Source organism: Corapipo altera, unplaced genomic scaffold (genome assembly GCF_003945725.1).
Source record: "Corapipo altera isolate COAL_440 unplaced genomic scaffold, ASM394572v1 100, whole genome shotgun sequence".
NCBI lineage: Eukaryota > Metazoa > Chordata > Aves > Passeriformes > Pipridae > Corapipo > Corapipo altera.
This window is the reverse complement of record NW_020884952.1, coordinates 41,153-69,097: the sequence shown is the minus strand read 5'-3', so window position 1 is coordinate 69,097 and position 27,945 is coordinate 41,153. Positions and strand designations below refer to the sequence as shown.

Below are 27,945 nucleotides of genomic sequence, written 5' to 3'. Positions count from 1 at the left end.
GGGGGGCGGTGAGCAGGGCCCGGGCCCGGCACCGCCGATGGGGCGCCGCGGCAGCTCCGGGCCCGGCCGGGCAGGGCTGAGCCGGGGCCGCGGGCTGAGCTCGGCTGGGTGAGCTCGGCTGGGTGAGCTCGGCACCGCATCCCCGTGCTCCCTGCGCATCCCACAGCCCGCCCCGGGCTCGCTTTCCCCCGTGGCCCATTGATGAGCCTCGGCAGCGGCGCTGGGAAGAGCCGTGTCCTGGCCGGGGCTGCAGCCGCTGCTGCCGCTGCTGCCGGCGGGCGGGGTGGGATGGGGACGGCGCCCCGTGTGCTCCCTCGGGAATGGCGCTGGGAGGGACCCGGGAGGGCCTCGCGCGGAACGGGCTGCGGAGGGGGAAACTGCGGAATTTCACAGGCATCCCTTGTCATTTGGAAGGCGGACGGGGCTGCAGCTCGCCTTTTGCTGGGTTACAAGGGAAAGTAGGCTGCGATGTGGCAGGTGAACAGAGAGAGAGCTCAGCGCTGGAATGAAGCCTGAGGCAGGGCAGCCCTCAGGGTCAGGGCAGCTGTCAAGTGCTGACTCCTGCAGAGCAGTGGGGCAGCGCTGGTGGTGAGAAGGAACTGCTTCAACCTTGGTCAAGGTGTGCTCCATGGAAGCAGAGTGAAATTTATGTAGTGCTGGTGTGCATCTGATGCACCTTTAGCGAAAAGAGCCAGTGGAAAAATGTTTTGTTTAAATTTTAATCTGTTGGGTTTTTCTCCTGTGTTTCTGTTTTTATTAAAAATAAATGAAAGTGCCAAGAAGTAGACTTTGCTCCATTAAGAGGCAGAATTGTTTGTGTGAAAGGAAAGATGATGATTGTGCTTCTGGAAGAGGTATTGTCGAGCTTATTTACCCAGTGGAAAGAGGATATGTTCTAGATGTGGTCTGGCAAATAATAGCAGTAATCCAGCAGAAAAGAGTAGGCTATTGCAAACTAAACAACTAAACCAACAAGTGTGCCTTTTTAACTCATCTGCTGAACAGTCACTTGGTAGAATGGCCCAGGAGTTCTTGTACCTGCCTTCCGCAGCTGAAATAGGACTTTTTTTAAACAAATGGTAATTAAATGAAACTTTTGGGTTTGAGGCTGTAACTCTTGAGCTGCCATTTTATGGGATGTAGTCTGCATGGTAGGAATGATGGCCTGGTGGGCAAAGCTGGGGGTAGCAGTCATGAGACTGATTGTCATCTTATCCCTGTCATTTATCTTCTGTGAGTCCTCAGGCAACTTCACTTACACCTCGATTTCCTGTCTGTAAGTAAGGTATATTATATTTCCCTGCTTTTCTCAGCATAGTGAGCCTAAAGTGCAGTGAGAGATTGAGAGGCACTAGGAAGTGTTATGTGCTTTAAAGACTTAAGTGTGTTTTGGTTGAGTCATCTTTGTGGTTCAGATTTTGACTTCAGGAGGATGCTTTGTGGATGAGACCGGATAGGAAGCATGGCTGTCTAGTCTGGTGGAATGAATGTGGAAGCCTTTATGATAATGCTTTTATCCCAGCCAAATTCAACAACAGGCCTCCCTCCTTTGTCTAACCAGTCCTGGTTTTTATTTTATATTGCAACTTTTTGCTATGATCTTCTTTGTGAACAACTCCTTTATTAACAGAGCTCCTCATCCTCCTGCTGGTGGAGTATTTGCAGTAACAGACCTTCTGTCACCCAGATGGGAGATCCACTTCTCCTGGAGTGTGTCACTGGTTTCCCACTGGTTTCCCAGTTCCTTGCTGGGTGGGATGCCTGCAGTTACACGCAGCTGGAGGCTCTCTCTGCCTTGGTTCAGAGGGTGGCAATGTGGCTGCAGCTGTGCACAGATCAACCCTTCCATGTCCCAGCCTTTGTGTGTGTGAAGAGGGACATAGTCAAGCATTTGGAGCAGGGACATCAGTGACTCTGTTCCAGCTGTAGGCCAGTGTATGATTCTAACAATACCTGTACTGATGCCTTGGTTTTCCCATGTAATTTATCCCATGCTTTTTGTGCTGTTTCCTTTTCTAAAATAGAAATCACACAGTGCTGTGGGCAAGTGTTGCATGCTGTTGTCTCTCATGCATCAAGCAAGATGATGATCCTGAGTCACTGCTGTGGAACAAAGCTGTTTCTTACATGCACTGAGCTTTCCAGCTGTCCTGTAGAATCCCACTGGTGCAGTCAATTTAAGCACTGATGGAGCAGAGTTGGTTATTACAGCTGCTGTATGAAAATAAAAAAGTCTCAGTGTGCATTTTATATTTCTGCTCTGTTGCTTGCTTCTGCTGCATCCTCTTTGGTGCTGCAAGTATTTTCTCCTAGTAGCTGTGAGGTGCCTCTGGAGGGTGAATCTCTTGCTCAGAGCTTGTTTCTTTCAAATTTTGAAAGTGGGGATGGTGGGATACCAGGGGAAAGAGGAAGTTTTTCCAGAAGCTTTCTTTTATTTTGAAAGGCAGACTCCTTCTGACTCCCACTTCACAGAACATCCAGGCTATTTAATTGAGTTAGAGACATCATATGCTCTCTAACAGATCTCTGTAAAACTGAAGTCTTAACAGGAGCTTCCTGCATGACAGTTTTCATGGTGGATGTACAAATTGCATTCTCCAGAGGGAAATCTGAGTGTGAAATAAGTGAAGATAATGACTGGTGAGACTTGCTTTTCTTATGGTAATTTTTTCATTATAACTTTGGCTACACTGCATGTGTCTGTGATGTAATATAAATATTTTGGTAATGTAATAAAAAATTAATGTAATAAACTAATATTTTAAATACAATAACTACTCTTTACTGTCTTTATTAAAACCCCCTGAAATTTTATGCATAAATCATGACTCTTGCATGGAATGAAAATACGGGAGTAGAATTTTATATTGATTTCTCTCTAGTCCTTTTCCTGCTCCTTAATGTTTTTGGATGGCTCAGAGCGAAAGCTTTTAAGTTCTGAGGAGTTGGGGTAGATCATATGGATCTACTCAACAGGAGTATGTTATGTTGAGGAAGGCTTGTTGCTGTGTAGTGAGGAAACATCTCATTTGACATAAACTTTTTGTAAAACATTTCTGTAATACTGTTCTGAAGGTCCTTTTCACTGCTCTCTCAGAAGCAATGCTAAGAAAGAGAACTAAATATCTTTTTCTCTCTCGTCTGTATCATTATGGCAAAAGGGAGCAGTTTCAGATTTTTGAGAACTTAGTAGGAATGCAGATTAATAAATGGTAGCTGTGTTGAAAGCATCCCATTTGGTGGGAGATGGGAAGTGAGTCACTGAGTCCAGGTCTCCTGCCATTCTAGGGATGACATCATATAATTCCTCATAAGAATTCTTTAATTCTTATTTTTTTTCTTAATCAGGAGAACTCCTGGTGATGTTTTCCCACTCAGCCATGTCATAAAATGCCTATTCATTCCCTTTTCCGTGTTTTTTTCTTTTTTTGTAAGGAACCAACTGAAAATGTCTCAGAATCCTGACAAGCTACACTCAAGTGAAGAAAGGCTGAGTGGTTTGGTGGATGGTCAAGAGGAGAACTCGGACAACCCGGATCAGTCTGTCCGAAAAAGGATCCGGCAGAGCGCTCCAGGGTCACACAGAGATGACACACCCAAGTGTAAGCAAGACTGCTTTATATGAAATATAATTTAAAAAAAAAATCTCTAGGTTTTGGTGGAGGCAATCCTAATGTTTCATACCATTCTGTGCAAGTTTGACTATCTTGCAGTTAAATATAGTGTGACTCCTGATGGTTTGCTCTGAAACTGTTTGCAACACCCTTTTCCCCATTTCTTCTAGTACTTAATTATACACAGTGACCATGTTGCTCTGATCCCCATGTATCTTAAATACCCTGATGTGTCTGTGCTCATGGAAGGGGTAAAGCACCATCCTGGGGTGTTCCAGCTACAGCTGCTGCTGTTTGCCTTATCAGCTGAACCTTCTGGATTGTTGCAGCCTCTGTTTCCACTGCAGGGCAAGGAAGGCTGTTATCAACAAAGGAATGTCCTGTCATCCCCCTCACAGTATAGATGGAAAGTTGTATATTTTATCCTAATACTAGTATCAAGCAGGACTGCGTATTTTAAGCTTATTCCTAAGGCATATTTTTCCTTGTCATTCTGCTTTTAACATGAGGAACTGGATGCAACATGGCTACCAAATATTCCTGGCAAATCTATAGATGAAACCAAGGGGAGGTTTTCTGGCTCCAGGGATTCATTTCAAAGAGGCAGAAGTGCTCAGATAACTAGTTCTAAATTTCTGGAGTGAGTGTCTCAGCCTGTAACATTTTGTTTGTTGTATTTTTTTGTTTGTTTTTTTAATGGAGTTCATTATCACTTGAGGTTTAGTAGTGTGTTTAGTGTCATGTTACACAGAAGAGATGTTCTGAGGGAGTTAATGTTCTTATGCCCTGCTGGTTGCCTGACAAAATGGGATGTATGTGTGGAGAGAGGCTCTGAACACGTGAAAGTAAAAAGCATAGCACAGTCTTGCACTGCATTATACCACAAAGAAGTGGTTGGTTTCAAGCCCTTGCCTTGTTTAAGGGAGCAGATGATGTGATTTAAGAGTGTTCTGTGGCAAATGAGAGTCTTGGCTTTTAGTGCACCCACTGCTGGAGTGAAGTCATTTGGCAGTGGGACAAGAGCACTCTCATTCAGCTGTGAACTTTGCTGTCTGCTAGTGCTTCTCAGAATATCAATCCTTGCTGTGTTCCCGGAGTCACCCTGCAACATTAAGCTCCAAGCAGAAGGAAACAAGGATTTTGGAGGGCTGCAGGAGAAGAGCAAGATATTAATGAAAAATTAGCATGTTGGAACCACACTGTGTATACTCAGAAGAGCTCTGAGTGGCAGACAAGTGATGGACAGTTACTTTTAAAAGACCTTTTCTATGTAATTTCCTGAGTCAAATCAGCGTGGGTTATCAAATGAGACTGTCATAATAGTTTGCCTAAAACATATCTCAGTGAGCCCAGCCTATGAAGATCCCTGGTTCATTTCTTTCATTTTGGGATTGGTGTGTTGCTCCTGTGCCTGGACTGTAATTGAAGTGAATGATATACAGAGAGGAATGGATCCATTGGGGCAATTCTGCTGTGGCTCTTTCCCCCATTCCACTCCACAAGGTGTCTTCTGGAGGAGCCAGGGTGAACCTTGCCATTCCTGCCTGCCTCACCTGAGGACACTAATGACCTACCTTTCTCCTTTTTCTCAAATACCTGGACCAGGGAAGAGCTGTGGTGCTTCTCCTGACTTTTGGGAGTGCATTGCAGGGCCCCCACACACACTGTGTGCACTGACACTGCCCAGCAGGGAGGACCCTTCACCACAAAGAATCAGTGCTCTCAGGTGGCTTCAGTGAGATGGGATTACTCCCGTAAACCAGAGTTACCTTGGCACCTTCTGGCACCTCCTCTGCCTTTCTGTTGACTTGTTTTTAGGGCTGTGACACTTCCTGCACTACAGCAATGCCACTGGTGGCCCAGGAGGATGTTTTGTAGCCCAGAACTATTAGGAGCCGTGATTCCCAGTACATCCAGGAAGCAAATTAAGTTTTTTGAATTGTCTGCCTTCTACCTGCTAGATTTCCACAGTCAGTCACTACCTTTATCTCCTTCCTAATGAAAACCATCCTGTTTTTAAAATGTTTGGTGCTTCCTGCTACTCACTTATGTGCCCCAGGGCCCAGTTTGAAGCTGCTGGTCCATCCTGGTCAGTCCCAAATGCCTACCAGGGAAAGAGGTCTTAGGCATTGGAGCTGGGAGTAGGTCTTGACATCCTTTGTTGCTTGGATGGTGGCCTCTGGGGGAAAAGAAGAGTTTGGAGGAGTGCCAGTTGCACTGGAAGTAATGAGGATAATTAGCTACTGGTGTGTTACTGCTTAACACTTTTGTGATTTGTTTGCTGGCTGCTTTAAAGATGACATAATTTCCCTGAAAAATGTAAAATTGAAATGGCAACGTCTACACTATACTTGTGGAAATAGTGTGGTGAAAATGCTGGTAATTTTAATTATTTCTTCCTACACTATGGAGAAAGATGATAAGATGCTATTAATCCTTCATAAAGAAGTATTGGTTTGGGTGTGGGGTTTTGTTTGGGCATGGTTCTTGAAAGAGCTTGATAGAACTTGGAAGCAAGTTCTGAGCCCTGAATATCAACTGGGACTCGCTCCTTTGTTTTCTGTAATACTCCAAACCTGTGTCATCCACCAGATGGGAAAGGAAGGGAAGGCAAAGAATCTTCAGGTGACACTGCCATTTGACCCTCTGTACTGTCAGTAAGGTGGAAAGGGTCCAAAAGTCTTAGCAGACTTTATTTTCTGCAGGCTTTTGTAGAGAACTGTCTGACAGTGTAATTCGTGTTGCAGCCAGTCCTCCTCGGCCTGTGTCCATAGAAGAGCTCATGGAAACAGCCAAGGGAGTCACCAACATGGCATTAGCCCATGAGATTGTTGTCAATGGAGACTTCCAGATTAAACCAGCTGAATTACCAGAACACAGGTAAGATTGTTACCTAATATATCTATTAAAATATCTCTATATATATCTACAGATAAAGTTTGCATCTGTAGAACTGCAGAGCAGCTCTGGGGGATCAGGTGAAGGCTCTGGCTGGTATCTTGTCTGGCAGTGCCTGATAGGGAGCAGGAAACAATGAAAGAAGAAGTTGGTAAAAGTGCAGTTCTGCTGCCCAGATATATGTGTGAGCATGAAAGGTGAATCTCTTGGAGCAACTGTGGGACAAATCCCAGTCTGCTGTGGTTTCTTGTCCCAGGAGTCAGGCTGCAGTCTCCCACATAGCCCAGTGTGACTGCAGCATTTTGAATTAGGAACTGGTACTGAAGCAGTGGAATTTGTCTATTTTTTTACACAAACTGATCTGGGCCCTTATCTCAGAGTAGTTGCAATATTTATGCACTGAAACACAGAAGCTTTTGTGTCAGGGAAGTTACTTCATTTCTGTTAGGTTTACTAAGTGAGACCTTTAAAAGGAACATGAATACTGGTCTTTTGAAGACACACTGTAATTTTTGTGATTTATTTTTTAATTTATTTTAGTTGTCTAGTTTAGGTGTAGCATAGGATGAATTTTCAAGTACTTTAATTTGTAGCCAGCTTTGCTTGTGTGTAACCCTTTATTAGGACATGAGCCATTCCAAATCCTGCATCCAGTTTTTCTTGCTTTTCCAAGTAACATAAAATGACAGATCCCTTCTCTGTTAATCATCATATATTCATTATTACATTATATTCATATTATTACGTGCTCTTCCTCAGGAGCTGTAGGTTATCTTTGTAAGGTGGTGCAGAGACAAGTATCATTCTTTCTAACTGGTCATGTTTACCCCACAGCTTGGAAAAGAAAGTAAGAGACATTGTGCATAAAGCTTTCTGGGATTGTCTGGAAGCTCAATTAAAGGAAGATCCACCAACATATGATCATGCAATTAAACTGTTGGGAGAAATTAAAGAGGTAAGATGATGTGATACCAAGGTAAATTATTGAATTGGAGTAGTGCATTGATATGAATGAGCAAAAGTGGTCGAAGCTTGGCTTTTCATAAAAGACTCTTGTTCTTTTTCATTACTGTATCATTGTCTGTGAACATATATAAGTTGTATAACCCCAGAGGAGAAATTTGAATTTAAAGCCAAATGCAAACCCATGTAAGATGATTAAAAGGTAAGTAATACCAGTTTCATAATTCCAAGCTTCCTTCATGTTATGGCAGTGGTATTAGTTATGGAATCAATGGGATGCCCCAACACTGGGCTGATAAAACTAAGCACAATAGTCTGAAGTATGATCTGTGCCATAGAGTATTTACCACTTAGTGACTTCAGTATCACACAGAACAAGGTAAAACATCTGGAGTTGGTGAGTGGTTGGTTAAAAAAAAAAAAGAGAAATTCTACTTTTAAAGGACAATTAATTTAAATAAGAATATGCCCCATCCCTTGAAGTGTCCAAGGCCAGGTTGGATGAGGCATTGAGCAACATGGTCTAGTGGGAGGTGCCCCTGCCCATGGCAGGGGGCTTGGAACCAAATGATCTTTAGGGTCCCTTCAACCCAAACCATTCTGTGATTCTATGACTCTGTAAGAAGTGGTTTTGATCCTTGTGCTCTTTGATATGTAGAACTAATGCACTGTTAAAAACCTTCCATTTCAGAATCTCCTGTCTTTCTTGTTACCTGGTCATACTAGACTGAGAAACCAGATTACAGAAGTTCTTGATCTGGATTTGATAAAACAGGAGGCAGAAAACGGGGCCCTTGACATTTCTAAGTTGGTCAAATTTGTTATTGGGATGATGGGGACTCTCTGTGCTCCAGCTCGAGATGAAGAAATTAAGAAACTGAATGATATTCATGAAATAGTTCCTCTGTTCAGGTACTGAAATGGTGTTTATTAGTCATGTTCAGAGTCCCTTAAATAGTTTTAGATGTGAGGGGGGGAAGGAGGGGGGTCCAGCAGGGCAACCTACAGCTCCTAGGAAAAAAAAGAGTACTAGGGAAAGGGAAACAGCTGTGGGTGTGAAGGGGAGAGATGCTCCAGGAGTCATTAACAAGGACCATCTCTGTTCTGGTGAGTTGGGGTATTTGTCTGGCTCCTGCATGTCAGTGAAGGACATTTTCTTAAATGCCAAATGCATATAAGCCTCAAGACAGCAGGTGAAGAGTCAGTTTGTATCAAAAATTAACATCAACAGCAAAAGGAGAAAAAAAGCCCACAGGAGTATAGGAAAAAAGTACTACTGGTTTCCAACCAGTTTGAGCTCTCTTTACCCCACTCCCTGTATAAAGTCCTGTCAGTTCTAAAGGGAGTGTGTTGTACCCACATCTGGGAGCATCAGGGCTTCTGCTCTGTCACCATGTTCTCAGCTCAAGGTCTCAATAGTTAGAAGTTTCACTAACCTTGCTGTTTTCTATTTTGCAAAGCTTCCAAGAGTTCAGGGTTGACTTGGCAGAATTATGGCCAGCAGGAATTAGGTTGTTTTGAAATTAAGATGTTGTTATTTGGTGGGGGTTTTTTGTGTTTGTTTTTTTCTTTTCTTTTTTTTCCCTTGGGTCTGATTATTCACTTCCCACTGAGGTTGGCTTTCTAGGCTGCCAACAGAGAGAGCATGCAAGCTTGGAAACCCAGATGGCTTTTTATATATTCAAGATACAGCACTGCACATCCTGGGAGATGTAATCTATGGAGCTAGTGAAGTTAATTCCATGGAGGCTTTTTTACAGGAGAGCAAGATTTCTTTCCTACTTGGAAGAGGCACATGCATGCATGTACATGCTTGCTCAAGCTTTCTCTCTGTCTCATGCTTTTAAATGGTTAAGCACCCTGTTACTGTTTCCCATGCATGTTTTTGCTCTTTCCTTAGACAGTCTGTAATAAATCTTGTGAACAGCACCTCTGAAACATCTGCAGCCTTGAATAACTTTTTCTGTTTGTTTGTTTAGAGCCATTTTCTCTGTATTAGACCTAATGAAAATGGATATGGCAAACTTCGCTGTCAGTAGTATTAGGCCAAAATTAATGCAGCAGTCTGCTGAATATGAAAGAAAGAAGTTTCAGGAGTTTCTTGAGAAACAGCCAAGTATGACTTTGTTCCTTTCTTTCTTCCCCTCTGACCTCCTAGTAAACTGCGTGTCTTTGCTTGTAGAACATGAAAAAAACCCAGATATTTTTATAAGTTCATATGGTAAATGACAGCTCGTGCCCCAAAACTGTGGTTAGAAAAAATCTGCCAGAACTGTAGTTCTGCACTTAGTGCACTGGAGTCCAGTTTAATCTCAATACAGTGTAGGGCATGATTACCCAGCATCATCTCACCTCTGATTTCCTGTAGCTGTGTGGTTTTGTTTTAGATGTTCTGCTTGAGGCAATAAACGAAATGCATGTCATCAATTGATATCGTGGGTATTAGTCATAGTAACTAATGGGCTTGTTTGGAAATTATTGGTGGAAAAACCTAACTTTGAGAGGGGATTTTCCTAACAAGATTTTTTTCCCCTTGCTCCTCCAGATTCTTTAGACCTTGTCACAAAGTGGTTGCAAGAAGCAGCGGATGATCTTGCAAAACTGGGACATGAAATGTTGCCTCCCCACTCTAATGATGGTGCTACTGGTGGAACCTCCACCTTGTGCTTCACTGCTGTACAAAATCAGGCCTATCTGAAGCTCCTAAAGTGGGATCATGTGAACAGGCCTTTTCCAGAAGTAAGTATTTAACAAAAAAAATGGGTGCTGTGCTTGTTCCGCTCTTCTGTTTCTGGGACATAACAGAAGCTGTTCGGATTTGTAGCCTTGTGACAAGTGCAATACTGAAACATTTATCTCTTCATTGGGAGCTTCTTGTACTACTTCTCTTTCGGTTCTGACACCTGCTTAGTTGGAGAGGAGGGGTTAATGCTTTTCATTTCACTCCTGGTGCTGTCCTGCTGAGCATCTTGCTCTTCCCTGTGTCATTGTCGTACCTTTTCTGTTGCATCCCAGTGTCCCTTCCCGGCCCAGCAAACTGACCCCGTCCTGTGCTGGCTTCCTCACTCATTACAGACAGTGCTCATGGACCAGACCCGCTTCCTGGAAATACAGCTGGAGCTGGAGCAACTCCTCCTGGTTGGGACAGTGCTCCTGGTCACGTTCAGTGCAGCAGGCCCAGCACTTGTTGATGTGCCTGGATTTGCGGAGAAAATCAAAACCATTGTCAAGGTGCTGCTGACGGGAACGCATCTTCCGTGAGTATGGAATGGTCCTGGTCACACAGGGGCAGGTGTAGCTCTGTTTTCACCCTGGTAAATAACCAGTGTAAACCTCTCTGTCTCCTCCTGGACTGCAGGATATGCAGAGAAGGTGCTGAGGGCTTTCTAAGAAGCCAGGCTGACAGTTTTGTTTCAGCTCGCTCACTTGGAGTTGTCTTTTCTTGCTCTGCTCTTTTATGAAATGTACACACTCCTTTTCCAGTGTGCTTTTATGATGCCAGGCTGGCACATGAGGCTGCCAGCAGCTAACCCTGCCCTTGGTTTGGGCCGGGCTCCTGCAAGAACCTGAGTGTGGCACACTGCAGATTTAGAGTGATTGCTGTACACACAAGGGTTGGTGACTGGTTTGGCGTTAGCCAGAGCTGTCTGCAGGCAGAAAGTCAGCTCTTGGGTGTATGGATTGTTCAGGCTGGAAGTCTCTAATGCTCTCCTACTTCCTTGGTTTGGAGGTCAGCTTTATTTTTCATACATCTCTAAAAGGTACTATTCTTTATAATTCTGGCTTTTGTCTGCATTATGCTTTTTCCATTGCATTTGGTAAATAAGGCAACTCTAATTGAAAGGTTTATTTTCAAAAGGTGAGAAAAAAAAGTAAATATCTGGTTCAGTAATACTCTGCTCCACATTCTGTAGCTCCTTTAATCTGAAGGAATCTCTGGCCACCATCGGGGAGAAGGTGTGTGCTGAAGTGAACAGCTGCCTTTCCCAGCATGGCTTTACACCGTTCTCAGCAGAGAGAGAGACTGTGCTTAAAGGGCAGATCCAAGCAGTGGCCAATCCAGATAACACCATCTGCAGGCTCATAGGTACGTCTGCACTGCTGCTCTGCTCTCCTGTGACCATTCTCTGTGTAGCGGGGGGGGGGGGGGGTCGTGCTGGGCTTCCCATTTCATGTCTCAGATTACTTGACTGTGTTTCAGAGGCCTGTTGCATTTTACGTGAGATTACACCATTTCTAACGGACCCTCTCTTTTGAAAACAAACCAAACCCCATTTTTTTCCAGATTCTCGAATTCAAAAGTTTCTGGAGAATTATCTTGCACCCAGTCACCAGAAAACACTACCTGCTATCCCTGGAGGGTTAGGCCCCATCCAGAGAGAGCTGGAAGAGGTTGCTGCCAAGTACGTTCGTCTCGTCAACTACAACAAAATGGTCTTCAGCCCTTACTACGATGCAGTCCTTGGCAAAATACTGACTAAGGAAGAATCCCGACTTGTAGGGAAGCCAGAAGAGTCATAAACCCAGTTTGTGTGCTACCAATACGGTATTGTCAGCTATTAAATAAAAATTGTACCAATATTTGTCTAGGAAAACAGCTTTCCGTGTAAATACTGGTTCCTTCTAATTCACGAGCGATGGTTGATGAAGGAAATACACGAGGTGCAGAAGGGGTTCTGAAGCAAATGATGAGAGATGCATTTTTAATGTAAGGATGCAACCTAGGGGGGAATATCATGGTCGTTTTCTGGCTGTAATTTTTACATTTTGGAGCTGATTCTAGGTAGGGCAGGTTTAAGAACAAAACTTCGTATTTAAGTGGCTCATATTAGGGCATTTAACTCTTAATTTACAGTGAATTTAGTTTAATTAATCCAGAGCAGTTTAGCAATGGTTCTTCCCAGAAGGGGTGATATGGTTTTAAAAAAATATTACTTTAAAGAATTAAGAAAGCTAAAATTCTAGATGAGGAACTTCAACAGACACAAAACCAACCCAAACAGCACTTTATTGTAACATTATGGTCACTATGGTAGGCTACTAGTTTTTTCTGCATTTTACTGCATTTTTAATAGCATTTTTTTGCTGTTTACCTGCAGATGTTACAAAACATAATATATTTTTGTAGTAAATTTTCTGGTTATTGGGTAACTGTCCTCTGCTATGTACAGTTCTTACAAAGGTGGCAATCTTATAGATTGCAGCTGTATTTATCTCTTGTAAAGACTTAAGAAGGGAAGAGCTAAAATGTTTTGATAAAAGTGGTGTTTCTTACCTTGTTTTGCTAGTAGTTTCCTCCTTTTTATGTGAGATACTAATTTTAAAGTAAATCTGTGTCACTTTCAGAAGGTGGATTTAAAGTGTGTGAAACTTCAGGCTGGAAAGTTCACTTGTTTGTTTGGTTTTTTTTTTAAAAAAAACTACAACAGGAGACAGTTGCATATTCAATCATGTCTTCAAAAATAGCCAGGAAGTGCAGAGCACTATGGGCAGTATAAGTGATTTTAATGTAGTGTGAGAGGTGAATGACTTAGTTTGAATATACAGGGAATATTTTCAGTAGATTTTTTTCACTTTGTAGAGGTGTTCTTGGAACTTAGAATATTTACAGGCCTTGAATTTCATTAGCTATGTGTTGTGTAGATGAGTGTTCTCAGAAGAGCTCAGTGATCTTTCAGCCTCGTTGCAGCTTCAGACTCAGCTGGGAGGTAAGTGCATCTGAAATTTCCCTCTAGTTGAGCACAGCAGTGTATTACAGTAATCAATATTTGATGGTTTTAGGAAAGCAAAGTTTGTAGCTATAAACAGTAAGTGATCCAAGTACTAAGCTGTCCAAGCCAGAATGTCTTTGAAAAAAAAACCTGACCAACAAGGTATGTAAAATAAATAAAGGGCCCTTTTATTGCCAACCACCAGGTTAATTTATGAATCAACTAGTCAACCAAAGTAAGAGAGCTTCTAGAAGCACTTGATTATGAATCAGTGTTGATGCTTCCCTTTCCAGTTTTCCTTTAAATCTCAGTGTGGATGGAGGTGCACTGATTTTGGAGGAAGACGAGATAAATAAGACCTTTTTTCTATATTAGCCTATGCCAACTCTAAAACAAATTTTTCTCATTGATTACAAACCTCTTTCCCCAAAGGGAAAAAAAAGCAAACCACCAAACACTGTAAGAGTTTACCAGTTCAGACAGATTTTTCTCTCTTGGCTAAATAAACTCAGATGATAGTGAAATGTATGTCTTTGAATCTTTGGCAATTCAGAAATGAGTAGGTTGGTTAGCCAGACAAAAAGGGTTCTGAGTAGGCTTTTGGTGTGGTCTGTGTCATTGTTTGGATCAGCAAAGGATATTAGAGAGGTCTTCAAGGTTGCTGTGTCTGCTTACTGGGCTTTGTTGTTACTGCAGGACCCATCTCTCAGTGCAGCCGAAAGCTCTGCAGCTGTGGAAGTTAATTCCACAGTCTGAGTAACAACGAGCTGCCAGAGCCATTATGGCTGGAGATGTAACCAAAGGAACAAGACAAAGCTGTTTTCAGTTTTGCTGCTGTTATTTTATCTTTTAGCATTGCCTAGGAACTGCCTTTAAAACCCCTGGGACTTACACACACTGCACAAGGTTAGATGCTGTAGGGGACAATCTCGAGGGTATGGGGAGGAACAACAGGACAGTGAGACACTCAGAAAAGCCCTTGAACAACATAACTGACAGCAGAGTGAAGGGGACTGAATTATCAGTGGCTGCTCCCAGGTCTGGGATTCAGAGTCCAGGTGTCTTGACATTGCAGCAGGGATTGTGCTGCCAGCAGTGTTCATGTGTTGCTCGCAGGGTTGATACAGTAAATCCCATCTCTCCTCACAGGAGGGGTTTGATCCTAAGGCTTAATATAGGAAAAAACTGTAGAACCATAGAAGAGTGCAGTACTCTCCTCTGGCTCCAGTCTCACTTCTGGGGGCACACACAGTGGGAACAAATGCCTCTGGGGGTGGGTGCTGCAGGCCTTCCAACAGTAAAGATCTGAAGGGACTGTAATAAATGCCCACAAGTGCAAATCACCTTAATGATTTTCCCAAGTTGTTGGGTTTTTTTTTTTTATGAGCGCATCTGACAAACAGTGTCTCTACATCCTCACAGAAAGAAATAGGGAGATACAACTGAGCAGCAGAGCAAGGAAGGAATTCCAGGATTTCTAAGGCCAGTTCCTCCCTCCACCTGAACCTTTCCGGGGTTCACTTCTCCCCCTGGCAGAGAGAAGCACTGACCCACAGGCAGCTGTGCTGCTGGAGATGGGAACGTCTTGAACTTTCCCGAGTATCTGAATGTCCTGTAGTCCAAGGGGGTTCTTAAGATCGTATCAGAGTGCCATTCTGAATAGCCAATTACAAGTTAAAAGCTCAAGTACACACAGAAACTGCTTTGAAAGCTCATATAGTGTTTTTTTTTTTTTTAGCTTGTTTGAAGATAACAAGTGAAACGATGTAGCTGATTATTGACATTTAGCTTTGTACCTTACAGTGGAAGAGGGGTGCAGGTATCCAGGACCAGCCTGTGTTAGCCAGTGGTCCTGGACAACCCACCTTTGAAACATATACTGAGTTAGTCTTAGGGTGCTGTCTTCTTCAAACAGTCATGGAATTACAAGCAAAAGTGTACTGTATCCTCTAGAAAAATGGAAAACAAGCTAATTCTAATATGTATGCTCTGACCAATTTCCTGTGACGGTCTTATTAGCATTGCTTTTGAAGTGGCTGAGTAATATTTAAGAAGTACCTTGTTGTGTTTGAATAAAACCAGAATGAGGCATGAAGTTATGGACATCCTTTTATTTTAAAGGAATGTTTTTTTTGGTTTTTATTCCATTTTCAACTACAAAACAGATTTCTTACATTCTGCCATAAATAAAAACGGACAATAAGGCAGTACACTACATGAACAAACTGAGAACAACTGTTTTCCAGAAAATGTGAATTAAAAATGCTTCACAAGTATAAGCCATCCAGTTTTTAAAATAAAACTGTTAAAAAACCCACAAGATTTCAAGTGGTAGATGTGAACACCCTCGAAGAACAAAATACAGTTTTGACATTTTTCACTTTAGGTTCTGAAAACCTCGTTTTGTTCAGAGCACATTCTAAGGTTGTTCGGGCTGTTTTCAGATCAAGAACCATATGGAAGAAGAGGCACCACAGTAACAAAACCATTTTCAAGGATTTTTTTTTTTTTTTTTTCGTTTGCAGCTGTCCCTTTTAAATGCTTGACTTTTAAGAGACTGATTCAATGCAAGTCTTTGTCTGTCACAGCAGAACCCCAGACTTGTTTCACCGGATTCTCTTTTGCTGTCGTGCTCTGTAAATGTCATGTACAGGGGGAACTACGGATCCTTTCTCCTCGTCGTCATCAGAATCCTCATGTGATCTCTTCACAGCCTTGTTGAGGATGGTGCTGTTTTCCACAGGTCCATTGCCCTCCACAGCTATTTCTGGCAGGCCGCCGGTGATGATCCGTACAGCTTCGTCGACAGCTTTAGAAAGAGGCACAGATTCATGTGAGTTGTGAAACTAAATTCCCTGATCAGAAATCAGCAATGCCAACAGGGACACCAAGAGAGAGATGTTGTGGAGATTTCTGGAACATAAAACATTTTTCCTGCCCTGTTCTACAGATATTAAGTCTTGACTGTGTGAAACTCTGAGCAATGGTGAACACTAATTAAAAACTAGATGCTGCTGCTTCAGCTTGAGCCCTCCCTCTACACAGACATTGAGGTCACCTGTGAGCTTAAATAAACCAGGGAGGCCTATTGGGGAACAGTGTAACCAGTTCATGATTCACCAGAAAGTAGGCAGAGCAGTTCCTGTTTATCAACAGAGGAAGCCCCAAAAATACTGCATATGATTTAAATAGATATTTTATTTTCACTCAAATTCAATCAATCCTAGCTTGCTTTCTCTGTGATCTCCCTTAGCTTGTCCTCAAGCACTGCAAGGATGTGCATTCAGAGTTATGCCCACCAGTGAACTGCTGCAAATCTGTAATCCCATGTTACAGCCATGAAGCTGCTGGAAGTAATGTCCTGCTGCTTTTACAGGATATTCTGAAAGTCTGAATTTCTTTCCTTCAATGATTATCTCACCAACATCTTATTAAAGGAACAGCTGGTGATTTTCAGCTTTTTGGCTTTTTGTTATGTCCCCCCAGGTAAATGTACAAGCCTAGATTCCAGCCTAGAAACACAGCCAATCTCTTCTGCTCTTAAACACAAATTGCACATCTGTAAATGAGGTCTGGATTTCAGACAGCAACATCCATATGTAAAACCATGTCTTATGCAGCACTGTCACAGCTTCCAGAGAGGACAAGTAACTTACTGTCTGGCAGTTTGCATCTTCTAAATATCTCCATGAGCTCATCCACTTGAACAAAGGGACCCTGATTTGTTACCAAAAAAAAAAAAAAAAAAAAGTTTAGAAGGTTATTTTCAATAGAGTAATACATACTGTGGTTCTGTCACAACAGAATCTCTTCCACAGCTTTCTGAAATTTTGAGAATGCATTAAAACAAACCTGAAAACAAATAGGAGGTGGCAGGAGCTTCATGAGAACTACAGCTGCTGGTGGAACAGGAAATACACCACCTGGGACGGGATGTAAACCTGGAGCTGTGGGAAGAAAAACTATATGAAGCCAGTGCAAGACAGCTAGACCAGAATTGTTCTTGCAGCATTATTACTTGATGCAAATAATTGCTACCCTGTCCCTTTGGCCTCTACTAATTACATATTGTTTAGTCAGTGATCTGGCCTATGAGCAGTGTGTGTAACAGCTTATTATCATTTAACCCAAACTACTTGTACTTATTTCCATGTGACCTTAATACTAAGTAAAACACACACAGTGAAATAACAGCCTCAAATTTAAGTACAGGTTTAGCTGACTGGAGACTGGGGAAGTCTCTGATTAGGCTGACTCAACACCCAGGTTCATAACTCGCCACCAGGTGAAACACAACCCCCTCCGAGCGAGGTCTGACTTACGTGCTAAGTGTCTTGGCTGGAATGGAATCATCTGCTGAGTGTCCGGTTTTGGATATTCGGGTTTTCTGTCTACTTCATCCTTGAGAACAGGCACAATGGAAGGTGCAACCACGGGGTCTGGAATTATTGCTGCTAGCTTGGCACGGGAGACATCCTGAGAAAGGCAATCAGAGAGCGCTGAACTCGGCAGGACCACATGGCTTGTTTAAATTACAGAACAAAACATCTTGTCATCATTATAATTTCTGATGTCCTCTTACAAGACCATCTGGGCAGAACTTGCACGTTTTCATCAAGCGTTTTAGTCCTACAGGGTCCCAGCTGGGAGTGGAAACCCTTGTTTCTGCTACTGAACGAGACCGTGTTTGTCATTTTCGAGCGGCCCCATTTTGAGGTTAAAAAGATTTAGGTGAACAGGTGCAGACCACTAGGCCTTCACAACTATCATTTCTCCCCTCATTTCATTCCCTAGATTGCTTTAGCTGGGTAAGAAAGAAAGCATAAGGCAGTCAGCAGGCATGCAAAGCATCAGTTCAAACAGGATTACGTTTTGGCACGTTACAAGCAACAGGAATCAGCCCAAGGGCTGAACCATCTTAGGTACACACTGCCCTGCAGGCACCTCACAAGAACTTCTCTCTTGTACCCACACCTTTAACTTCAAAATAACTTTGAGCCACTGGACACTTTCCTTTGAATGCAGTGGGGACAATGTGACTCTGATTTCCACCTATCAGATTATTTTACAGCTCCGTGATGAGCAACAATTCAGCTGCTTTGCTAACTTTGATGTCATCTGTATTTTTCATAAATTATTCTTCTGTGTAAGAAATAACTGGAAGCTGAGGCACTGTTTTAGAGACGTAAATTGAAGGCCCTCTTCCTGTCCATGCAAATGGCAATCAGCTGTTTCTCTAGCAGCCTATTTACTTCACGCTTAAAAAAATATTACCCAACATTTTATCCTGTTCTATTGGGTTTGGAAGTGTTACGACTGAAATAGTAGTTAAAATATACGTGGTTAGAAACAAGACAGGAGACCACCAGATAACAGGGTCTGGCCCAGGCTTTAAATTCCAAATGGCAGCACCAAACCACTTCAGCCATAAGAAACACAAGAAACAAGCAGGCAGCCACTGATCTCTGGGGACAGTTTTCCTCAGCCATTGGCAGCAAACTGCAGTGTGTTTGGTCTGATACAGTTCTCAGTGAAGTGGGTGGAGTGTTGCCACCTTGGAGTGGAAGGACAGCCAGTGATGTTTCACACAGATGACCCAATTCGACAAACTTCTGAAAGAATTTGGGTTTTTGAAAGAGCTCGGGCTTATGTTGGAAGTGGAGGCCTGTACTGAGTGGTGACGGCATGAACACATCGACCTTTCCGTGGGAAGATGAAAGGTAAATATGAATACATGAGGCTGCCGTTGTCAGTCGTGTTCCTTGCTCCTTTCTGCCCTTGGCCCACTAAGCAAAGCCTGGCACTTTGCTGCCCAATGAGACAAGAAGGAGGAGAAGGCTTGTTTTACCTGCTTTTCCATCAGGGGGAAAAGTGTAAGGCAAGTCCTAAACAAGGAGTTCCTCAAGTTTACTGGGACTGAAAAGCACAACAGTAAATTGAAGTGTTCTTACCCACTTACCTTATAACCAAGGGCCTTGAGTTCACTAGCAGAGCAGGGGTACAGGTCCATGAACTTGTACCTGTCCACCAGCAGAGCTGTTTCTTTGCCCTCATATTCCTCCTTGAATGCTGTGAACCTCCTCTTCTCAACTTTCAGTATGCTGGCTAAATCACCAATGTTACTTTCAAAGGCTAAAAACCGAGCCCAGATTTCACTGTAAAAGAACAGACACAGTGACAGTTACTGAAGGAGAAAGAATTCCTGATCACAGCCCAGTTAAAGAACACAAAGGAAGGATTCCAAGGAGGCGATCTGGGAGCACGTGGCCATTTCTCTGATTTACTTCAGATGCACCTCACACATGTATTGCCATCCCAGTGCCTTATATACTTCTGTAAAATCTTTCAATCTAGTGGACTGCAAAGGACTTTGTTACGGACAGGAAAGGATTACTGGTGTCAAGGACTTAGCATCTGAGGTAAGCTTTTCTCGATGTAAGACACACAAACATGTGTCAAGGACTTTTCAACATACATTATGATCTAGTTCTTCTGCACAGACCAACATGTTCTAGCTGGCAAGAGCAGTAACCTATGACACAGCAGGCACTGCTTCAGAATTTTACATAGTCCAAAAATATATATAATCACTGCATATTTCTCTGTGGAAAATCTCATGTATAACTTAAGCAACATCCGACCATTTTTCTGGACTTGATTCAACTTTTATTTTAGCCTTGGAATTCACCTTTGAAGATGATTCAGCTTTTAAATTCTTGGGTTTTCTCACTTTTAAAATGGACATAAACGTTATTTCTCACAAAAAGATCAGGATTAAAGTGCAGAATGAATATGCACAGCAGTGCCATGTTTGATTGCTTAGTTTTGACGCTTATGTCTACCAGAATAATAACAGTGAACACTCAGACTGCAAGGGCTGGGTAAGTTTTTTTTTTTTTGAGAAATCAACTTAAAAAGTAGCAATGAAAATGTGGTGGTGAGTGGTTAATCCAAATCTTTTCTAGTTCTTTTCCTATGTTATTTTCAGTTGGCTGGGAGGTGTTCAGCACCCTCCTCAATAAATTCCTGACTCACCTCCTCTGCTCAAACTATTGAATCCTTACTGCTCACTGAATCCCCCTGCTCAAACCACTGAATCTTTACTGCACAGGAGGATTTTGCACTTTATCCTCAACAATCCTGCATCAATGAGGCTTTTAAAGTCAATAAACAAACGAATTTCACTAGAAGTGGGATAGGGACTTTCACAAATCTGTCACAGTTGTTGCTATTTTAGGCAGCATGAAGAGGGGAAGGAACATCTGTGCCTAATTTTGTCCTGCTGTTGATGTTTCTGATTTCTTTGGGATATTTATGGTTGAAAGGGGTTTTTAGTGTAGCGAAACTGTTTTTGCAGACATACCCAGACTTCTCAGGAGGGAGGCTCCCTGAAGTTAAAACACGTTCAAACAAAACTCTTGTATTGTTGTCCTCTAGAAAGACAAAAAGAAAAATCACACTGAGTAAAATACATTAAAGACAATTTAAAATCACGTCCTTTCAAAGAAATGTGTACACTGAATTAGATATGAGGCTGATATTCTGATACTTGGATTTGAATTTCAGTAAGTATAAAAAGAGATCTGAATGCCCACATAAAACTTTACTCATGTTAAATTCCATTGCAAATTTGTTCTTTGCAAGTTTATTTTTGTTGATAGAGACAAACTGATCCTAATCCAGGTTCTTCTATAACAGCAGAGCAATTGCTTGGCATCTCTTCAGGATTTCTGGGTTGTTGGGTTTTTTTCCATTTTCTTTAATTATCAGAATAGCATATCTTGGTAGATTTAAATTTGGCCTTTCAATTCATTACTTCCCTTTTAAACTAGGGTTATATTAATATACCTGTATATTCCTCAGAAGCCCTCCCCAAACTATTAGGCCTGGTTCCCAACAAGCACTCAGTGTTTGTACATTGCCAGCTGGGGCAATGGAGTGGTTGGTGGTTTTGTTCCTTAAACTGCCAGCTTCTGCCCTGGGTATTGTACCATCCCTTACAGGAGTTCAGAGATCAATTCCCTTGGTTTGCAGTAGCCTGCTGGGTCATTAAAACAGAGCAATACACTAGGGAATTTTAAGAACTTTTTTATTTCTGATGGCAACCTATAGAAAGGCATTGCAAATATTCATGTAGACCTACAATAGTTTATTGCAAAATTAAATATACTGGAACTTGGGAAAAAAAAAAAAAATCTCAGTTTAAAACCTCCAAGCCTGTTCAAACTTTCAGAGCCTGAAAAACCAAAGTGCTGTAGTCTGACAGGAGACTCATGTGCCTGGTGCCCGCACAAGACAGTGCAGGTTCAGGAGATGTGCAGCAGCACAACTGCCCACAGCCCCTGGCTCACACAGCTGAGTTACACCCACCCTGTGTTACACCTCTGGGCTGTTATGCCACAAACACTGAACCAGAGAATTGACTACGTGAAGAAATACCTGAAAAAATCTGAAAATCTAACGGGTACCAGACAGGACTGGGCAGAGGAAGACCCTGGGATGAACTGCTCATCTCCCTCTTCTTCAATTCCCCATGAAACTTCCACACAAAGGTCTCTGTCAGCCCCTGCTTCCCACAGCAGCCTGGTTTCTTATAAGAGGGATAGTCACTCCTGCCTCAGGAAATCCCACACAGGGACCTTCCACCACCACCTCCACCTCCTGCCCATGTCCTGCTCTTTCCACTGCAGATCAGCTCCCTGGCAACTTCCAGGCAGGACTGATATGCACAATATTGACTTTGTATCTTGCTCATCTTATCTACCCCGGGAGAAGGAGTTTAAATTAATTCTAGTCAGGACCAGCTAATCCCTCACTCCTCTCACACTGATTTTGAGATCCTACAGATCTTTTTCCTCAGGATTTAGATTTCTCAGTGTCCTTCCCACCGTTCACAACAGATGCTGTAAAATTCCTGCAATGCCAGTGACTTACAATTTGGAAAGTTCACTCTCCTCTAATCAGTAGCATCAGGATCTAATGTTCTGGAACTTCAGTAAGGACAAAAGAACAGGTTTTGTTTTCAAATTAACTCCCAAATTTCATGAAGAGATTTCACTGCTCTTCAAGAAGAATTTTAAATACAAGGAACTTGGCCTGAACCTAAACTCACAGAGAAAGCAGATTAATGCTCCATTAGACCTCCCAAAGCTTAGAGCTTACCATTAAGGTGAGAAAGGTAGTCGATATATGCCAGCACATATTCTGGAATGTCCCCATATTTTTTCAGCCCGAGCTCGAAAATCTTAAAGGCCACAGACTTATCCTGCAAACATTAAAAAAAAACAAAACCAAAACCAAAAAACGAACAGTTATTAGCTTCAGTGAGCTCCACACCCCCTGCTGACACTTCTGTGGTGTCAGACTGAGCACCTGTGATTACCTTACTACAGTAATACTCCATCAGAGCTGCTGTAACATAGACGTGGTGGCGGGTCCGGGCGTCCTCTCTCGCTTTCTTAAATATCGTTCTTCCAGATTTTATGCCCTCTGCTCTCCTTGCAAATTTCATATATTGGATATAAACCTAAAGGTGCATATTAATATTGATAAAGCATCACTGCTAACAGAGAATACCAGGATATCATCAAGTTTTTGGTGTTTTTTTTACTGTATCTGAAATAATCTTCACTCACAAAATACAGCGAATAAGTCACAAAAGAAACAAGGCTGGGCTGTGTCTCCGTGTTGTTTTGCTATAAATAATGAGGCAAACCTTTTTATGGGTTTTTAAAAAAGAAACTGAATGTACCTAAGATTGATCCCCTGAAAAGACAATAGTTAATACACAGATTTTTCAAGGAAGGGGAGGTAAGGAAATGAATGTAATTTACATAAACTGTTGCCTTCAGAGAACTCGAGGATCAGTGTAAAGATGGTAACTTTCCAATAAAGCCAAGACATCCAAAAGGCTAAAGAGCAGCCAAAAGGCTTGATGAAGGATTTTACTGCACATTATACAATCCAAGATAAAAATAATCATCCAGTCTGCAAATATTTGTACCTGATCAAGGAAATAATGAATGTGCTGCTTAATTCAGTGGCCAATTTGTGGTTTGCCTTTCTTTGGGATTTAACTTTCCTTCACTCTGAATTAGATCACAAATAAGATCATTCCTCAAGCAGGAGGAACGGGGACTTGGGTTTCTCATAAAATGTGCATTTGGGAAACATTATGATCTGCCTTTAAAGAATGGAAAGTGTCAGTAAATGGATACCTTTCCTCTAACACTGACCTGTTGTTTCATTTTAGACCTCACACCTTCTTTTTCCTTCTAATGCTTTGATGTGTCTATTTATAAACTAAATTGCTTCTTGAGAGCAGGTTACTTCTCACACCACTTGTTCAGCACTACCACAGCTGGCACTAGGGATAAGGTTTATAACTTCAGCAGATGCACAGCAATACTCTTGGACACTTACATGATGCATTACAGATTTATATACAAACTACATGTACACAGGATGGTGTATTTTTATTTAGGGAGAACAATGGACAAAAGCAATGTGGTTTTAATCAGGTAAGGGGAGGCAAAGTGAAATTTTAGTTGAGACAAATGTACATCAATTCTTAAGAGCTGTGTCATGAAATATTTTATATCTTATATCTGTTTTAAGAGACTGTCTCTCCAAAAGAGACAGAGGAGAGTGCACATGACTTAGGTATTTAAGTGAATTAAAGACTATACTTATCAACCTTCCCGAAATTTTAATCTAATTCTGTCATCTCATTACTCCACCTGCTCCATCACCCTTGTGAACCAAGGAACTCCTGTAAGCTCTTCCCCACTCTGTGCACGTGTTTGAGTGACTATCCATGTAAATTTGGGAAAACTCAACACCAGGCATCATCTTACCAGGGTGGGGTCAATGTCTTCGATAGCCAGGAGCCGGTTATATATGCTGTGCACTTTCTCATACTTCATTCGACTCTAAGTAAAAAGAAATACAGACTGCTTGGTAACACCATTCCACATCACCTCTGAGAATGCACAGCTCTATCTGAATTAAAAACTAGACTGTTTATGTTTCCATTTTTCCCCGGCTGATCACTGTGTATGTCAGTCCCTTTACTCGCAAGCGTTTTCTGTCTCGTGCAGTCATTTTTTTACTTCCCAACATTAATTTCCCAGTAGTGCTTATGCACATGCTTTTCAAGAGACTCTGAACTCTTTCTAACGTAGTAGTACTGCAGCAGAACTGTCATTGTAGGTGCTTGGGATAAGAAGACTGTTTCCTTTATCCCTGTCTAAAAGTAATGTGTAGACAGGTAGGAAAAGCACCTTCACTCTCCAACCTACACATTTCAAATAATCCATTCAGTTCCCTGCCAGCTCCAGCCCTCCACATTGTATTGTGCAGCCTTAAAAAAACAGGACATTTAGCATACAAGAAGCTGCACTGAAAGCCAAGGAAGGTTCTTTCTTTTAAGGGCAAAAGCTTTTTTTTTTCCCCTGTTGTCCTCACAATCGTCCTGCAAAGACTCTTCCACGTTACAGTAAGTGGCAAACTACACCTCACAGAGGACTCCATAGTCCTCATCTGATCAGTGGGAAACAGCCTTTATTCCTGGTGGTTCATGTGCAAAACCAGCCAGAAAGCTGCAATACAGGTGCCTCCCATCTTCCATCACAGCAAACACAAATATTAACCCCTCAAGAACTAGATGGAAAAGATGCTCTTTATGCCCATTTTAAAAGAGAAGAAGCTGATGCTCTGGTAAATGTAAATTTATAAGCATTCCACCCTTATGACAATTTGAAAATTATAGTCAATATTTAAGTGGAAAGACAGTAGATTTTCAAAACTTTTGTAACTCATACTATGAGATTTTCCTCTCCATTTTGTCAGCTCAGAAACCCTGAATGAGAGTAAGGCTGGAAGAATCAGTAAATTAATTCTATAGAATTCTGTGAATTAAGTATGTTTCAAATAAATGACATTATTGATGGGAGCCATCTTTGGACTTTAAAGTCAGTACATCACTGTTTTTGCTTACCTCTTCATAATCTGCATATGCAAAATAAAGAAGCATATTCTTCTTTAATAAAGTGCTGATCGCTCTTTCATAAATATTAGCAGCCTCATCACTGAAGAGTTTGGCATTGTTCATGTCCTGTTATAAAATAAGTATAATAATGTAATTGTTCAGCATCTGTGACAATGAAGGCCAATTTATGGAATATCTTGTGTGTGACAAGTCCCAGTGAATTTCCATGCAGTGCTCCAATAAAGAATTAATCACGTCTCCAGCACTTAAGGAATCACAAAATCAGGCCAAAAAACTCCCCCAAACCTAAAAATGAAACCTAAAACTCCCCCAAACCTACCTTTGCAAGACTGAAATAGTTTTTCATAATTCTTACCTCAAATAAAGAAATTTTTATTTCTTACATCAGGCCCAATTTTAAAATTCTGAACACGACACAGCTTACTGTACTACATATATTTTTCACACCCCCCTCTTTGGTATTTGACCCAAAAAAAATAACAGTACACCATGTCAAAGCAATTAAATAAGAGAAAACCAGTGGCAACCTGCTTACCCCTTTCTCAGCCAGCAGCTTACTGGACTGCTCGAGGTACTGTGCTGCCTCATACCAGATGTCTGGGTGATGTCCCAGCACCAGAAGACACTGCTCGTAAGCGAACATCACTGTGGGCAAGAAATGTAGGAAACGCTCCTAAATCACTGCAGAAATGGTACCATCTTGCACAGTGCAAGTGTGAAGTACAAAAATCATCAAATAAATCAGTGTTAACACTAACTGGCTACAATGATCCCAACTGCAGCCCTTTTATATTGCCAGAAACTTTATAGAATCATAACCAGCAGCTAAAATCTGCTGAAGAACAACTCGTTCAATATCAGCCATAAAAACAAGGATGAGATCCCCTGTTTCCTGACTTCCAATTGAAGTTCAGTGGCACATGACTATAGCACTGTCCCCCAAAATCCTTGCATTACTTTTAGCTTGGCTTGAGTAAAATCTAGTTTGTTTTTTTAAAAGAACACTCACACAATTCCAGAAATACGATTAACTTCTGCTCCAGCGGGAATCCTGAACACCAAATCACGACATTATTTGTGCTGGAGGTCATTAATGAAGCCAAGAAAATATAATTCTACCTGTCCCAACAGTATCTAATCACCTCTTTTTGTTATAAGAGTTTGATCTTCTGTTCGCAGGGGGTTGCTCTTTTCCCACTGGATGTACTTTTTCCACATGTCCACCTGCTGAGCCTCCTGGGGGGTGTTTTGAGGAGGGACAGAGGGAGCGTTGCGGTCCAGGCCTTTCATCACTGTCTCATATTCCTGAAGCAGAAGCAGTGTTTTGAAGAGCAGGTTTAAGCTTATTTTATTTATCTTACGCTTTCTAAAACAGATACAAATATTTTATCGGACCGACCTTATTAGTCTGACACAGCTTTATTTAAAACAAGGACCGATTTTAATGATGGTTTGCAGAATTAAAGAGAACAAAGGAAAGTCAACAGAAGGCTGTACCTTTGCAACTCGTCGTGCATTCATATAATCTCTACTCCTGTCTTCGATCATCTTCTTAGCTAAGTGAATATTGATGCCCTGGAGAAGGGTGAAAGAAAGGAATTGGGAATTTGCAATTTCACTTTGGAAATACGGAATCTTATTTTATACAGGAAAAGGGATGCAAATTTGAGCAAGGACAAAGTTATTTTAAAATACCAATCTCAAGAGGTATTGCATTTCTCCTAATAAAAGCATGGGCAAGATCTTGTATCAGAGAACAAACTCACTACTAAAAATCAACTGATCTCAAGCACCTCGGCACACTTTTAATTACTTTCAAAAATACTTTGCATAAACTGCTGGGGGCAAAAGTGGAAAGAATGCGTTTGTGATTTACAGTTTTGCTTTTAAATGATGATCAGTACCTAGTCAGCCACAGCTCCCTGCCTTGCTGCTCACCAGGTGACAGCATACGAACAAGTCCATTTTCTCCTACAAGAAGTAACACGGATTGACCTCCAGGCTCAAAGCTCTGCCTTCTCCTCTGTCCCTGAAGTGACAGCTTTTAAAAGAGGTTCTATTCAGCACACTCCCAGCTGTGCACCTTTGTCAGCTGTGAGGGACTCAAGATGTGTCACCACTGAGAGTGGCACCCCTCCAGGACTGCACACGTGTGAGAGGGCTCTGCTGTGCTGCTGAGCAAGAGCAGAGGGGCTGGGGGCAGCTGGGCCCTGCTCACAGGGCCCTGGGCATGAACAAAAACACAAAGAACTGCTCTTACAGCAGGGTAAGAACCCCCCTTTTGCTGCTGCCTGTGTCCAGGTAGATTTTGCTGGCATGGCTTGGCAAGACTTTGAGGAAGGTGGGCACAGCTTTCAGTCCTATTCCAAACAGGCACCCAGGCTTGGTACTGACTCAGTAGGGAAGCAAAGGCACTGTCTAGGCTCATGCAGGGTGCTGTGTGGGCTAGCACACAAACCCAGTAACGCCCCAGTTAACCCAGGACCAGGCTGAGGATGCAGCTGGATCCTCCTGGGATGCACTCCCAGCTCAGCAGCCGTGCAGCTTTGTGAGCCAAAGACTGTCCCTTTGTCACTGGGACAGGGGGCTCACTGGGGGCGTTGCCACCTTTGACCATTTAGTTAATTAAAGATAGTGGTGACTGACAGGCTGATATTGCTGCCTGACGGTGGCTATGGCTGAGCTGAAGGGAAGCTTGAGAATAGTCTCGAATTAGAGCAAACAGACATTAATCTTTCATAGAGACCTG

At 42.2% G+C, this 27,945-nt stretch overlaps 2 protein-coding genes across 3 annotated transcripts in view; one reads left to right on the top strand and one right to left on the bottom strand.

The window, feature by feature from the left end:
- Positions 1 to 3,435: 3,435 nt before the first annotated feature.
- Positions 3,436 to 15,281, top strand: TCP11L1 (t-complex 11 like 1). Of its 2 annotated transcripts, XM_027663354.1 has the most exons (10): positions 3,436 to 3,602; positions 6,362 to 6,494; positions 7,347 to 7,467; positions 8,167 to 8,387; positions 9,455 to 9,591; positions 10,021 to 10,214; positions 10,551 to 10,732; positions 11,390 to 11,562; positions 11,761 to 11,878; positions 13,057 to 15,281. In XM_027663354.1, exons 1-10 carry the CDS (start codon positions 3,449 to 3,451, stop codon positions 13,073 to 13,075), a joined length of 1,452 nt encoding a protein of 483 aa, XP_027519155.1. In that variant the 5' UTR covers positions 3,436 to 3,448; the 3' UTR covers positions 13,076 to 15,281. The 2 variants fall into 2 exon arrangements, with proteins under 2 accessions (XP_027519155.1, XP_027519154.1); XM_027663353.1 differs by having other exon boundaries at positions 11,761 to 15,281.
- CSTF3 (cleavage stimulation factor subunit 3) overlaps positions 15,282 to 27,945 on the bottom strand; it is a 48,460-nt gene continuing 35,796 nt past the window's right edge. Inside the window, exons 9-21 of the mRNA XM_027663350.1 lie at positions 26,694 to 26,771; positions 26,339 to 26,501; positions 25,732 to 25,841; positions 25,185 to 25,301; positions 24,043 to 24,117; positions 22,569 to 22,712; positions 22,349 to 22,451; positions 20,550 to 20,619; positions 19,146 to 19,341; positions 17,509 to 17,662; positions 17,039 to 17,133; positions 16,843 to 16,903; positions 15,282 to 15,995 (exon numbers count right to left, since the gene is read on the bottom strand). Coding sequence (XP_027519151.1) covers positions 15,793 to 15,995; positions 16,843 to 16,903; positions 17,039 to 17,133; positions 17,509 to 17,662; positions 19,146 to 19,341; positions 20,550 to 20,619; positions 22,349 to 22,451; positions 22,569 to 22,712; positions 24,043 to 24,117; positions 25,185 to 25,301; positions 25,732 to 25,841; positions 26,339 to 26,501; positions 26,694 to 26,771 — 1,569 coding nt within the window. The 3' untranslated portion in view covers positions 15,282 to 15,792. The remainder of the gene's footprint in view (positions 15,996 to 16,842; positions 16,904 to 17,038; positions 17,134 to 17,508; positions 17,663 to 19,145; positions 19,342 to 20,549; positions 20,620 to 22,348; positions 22,452 to 22,568; positions 22,713 to 24,042; positions 24,118 to 25,184; positions 25,302 to 25,731; positions 25,842 to 26,338; positions 26,502 to 26,693; positions 26,772 to 27,945) is intronic.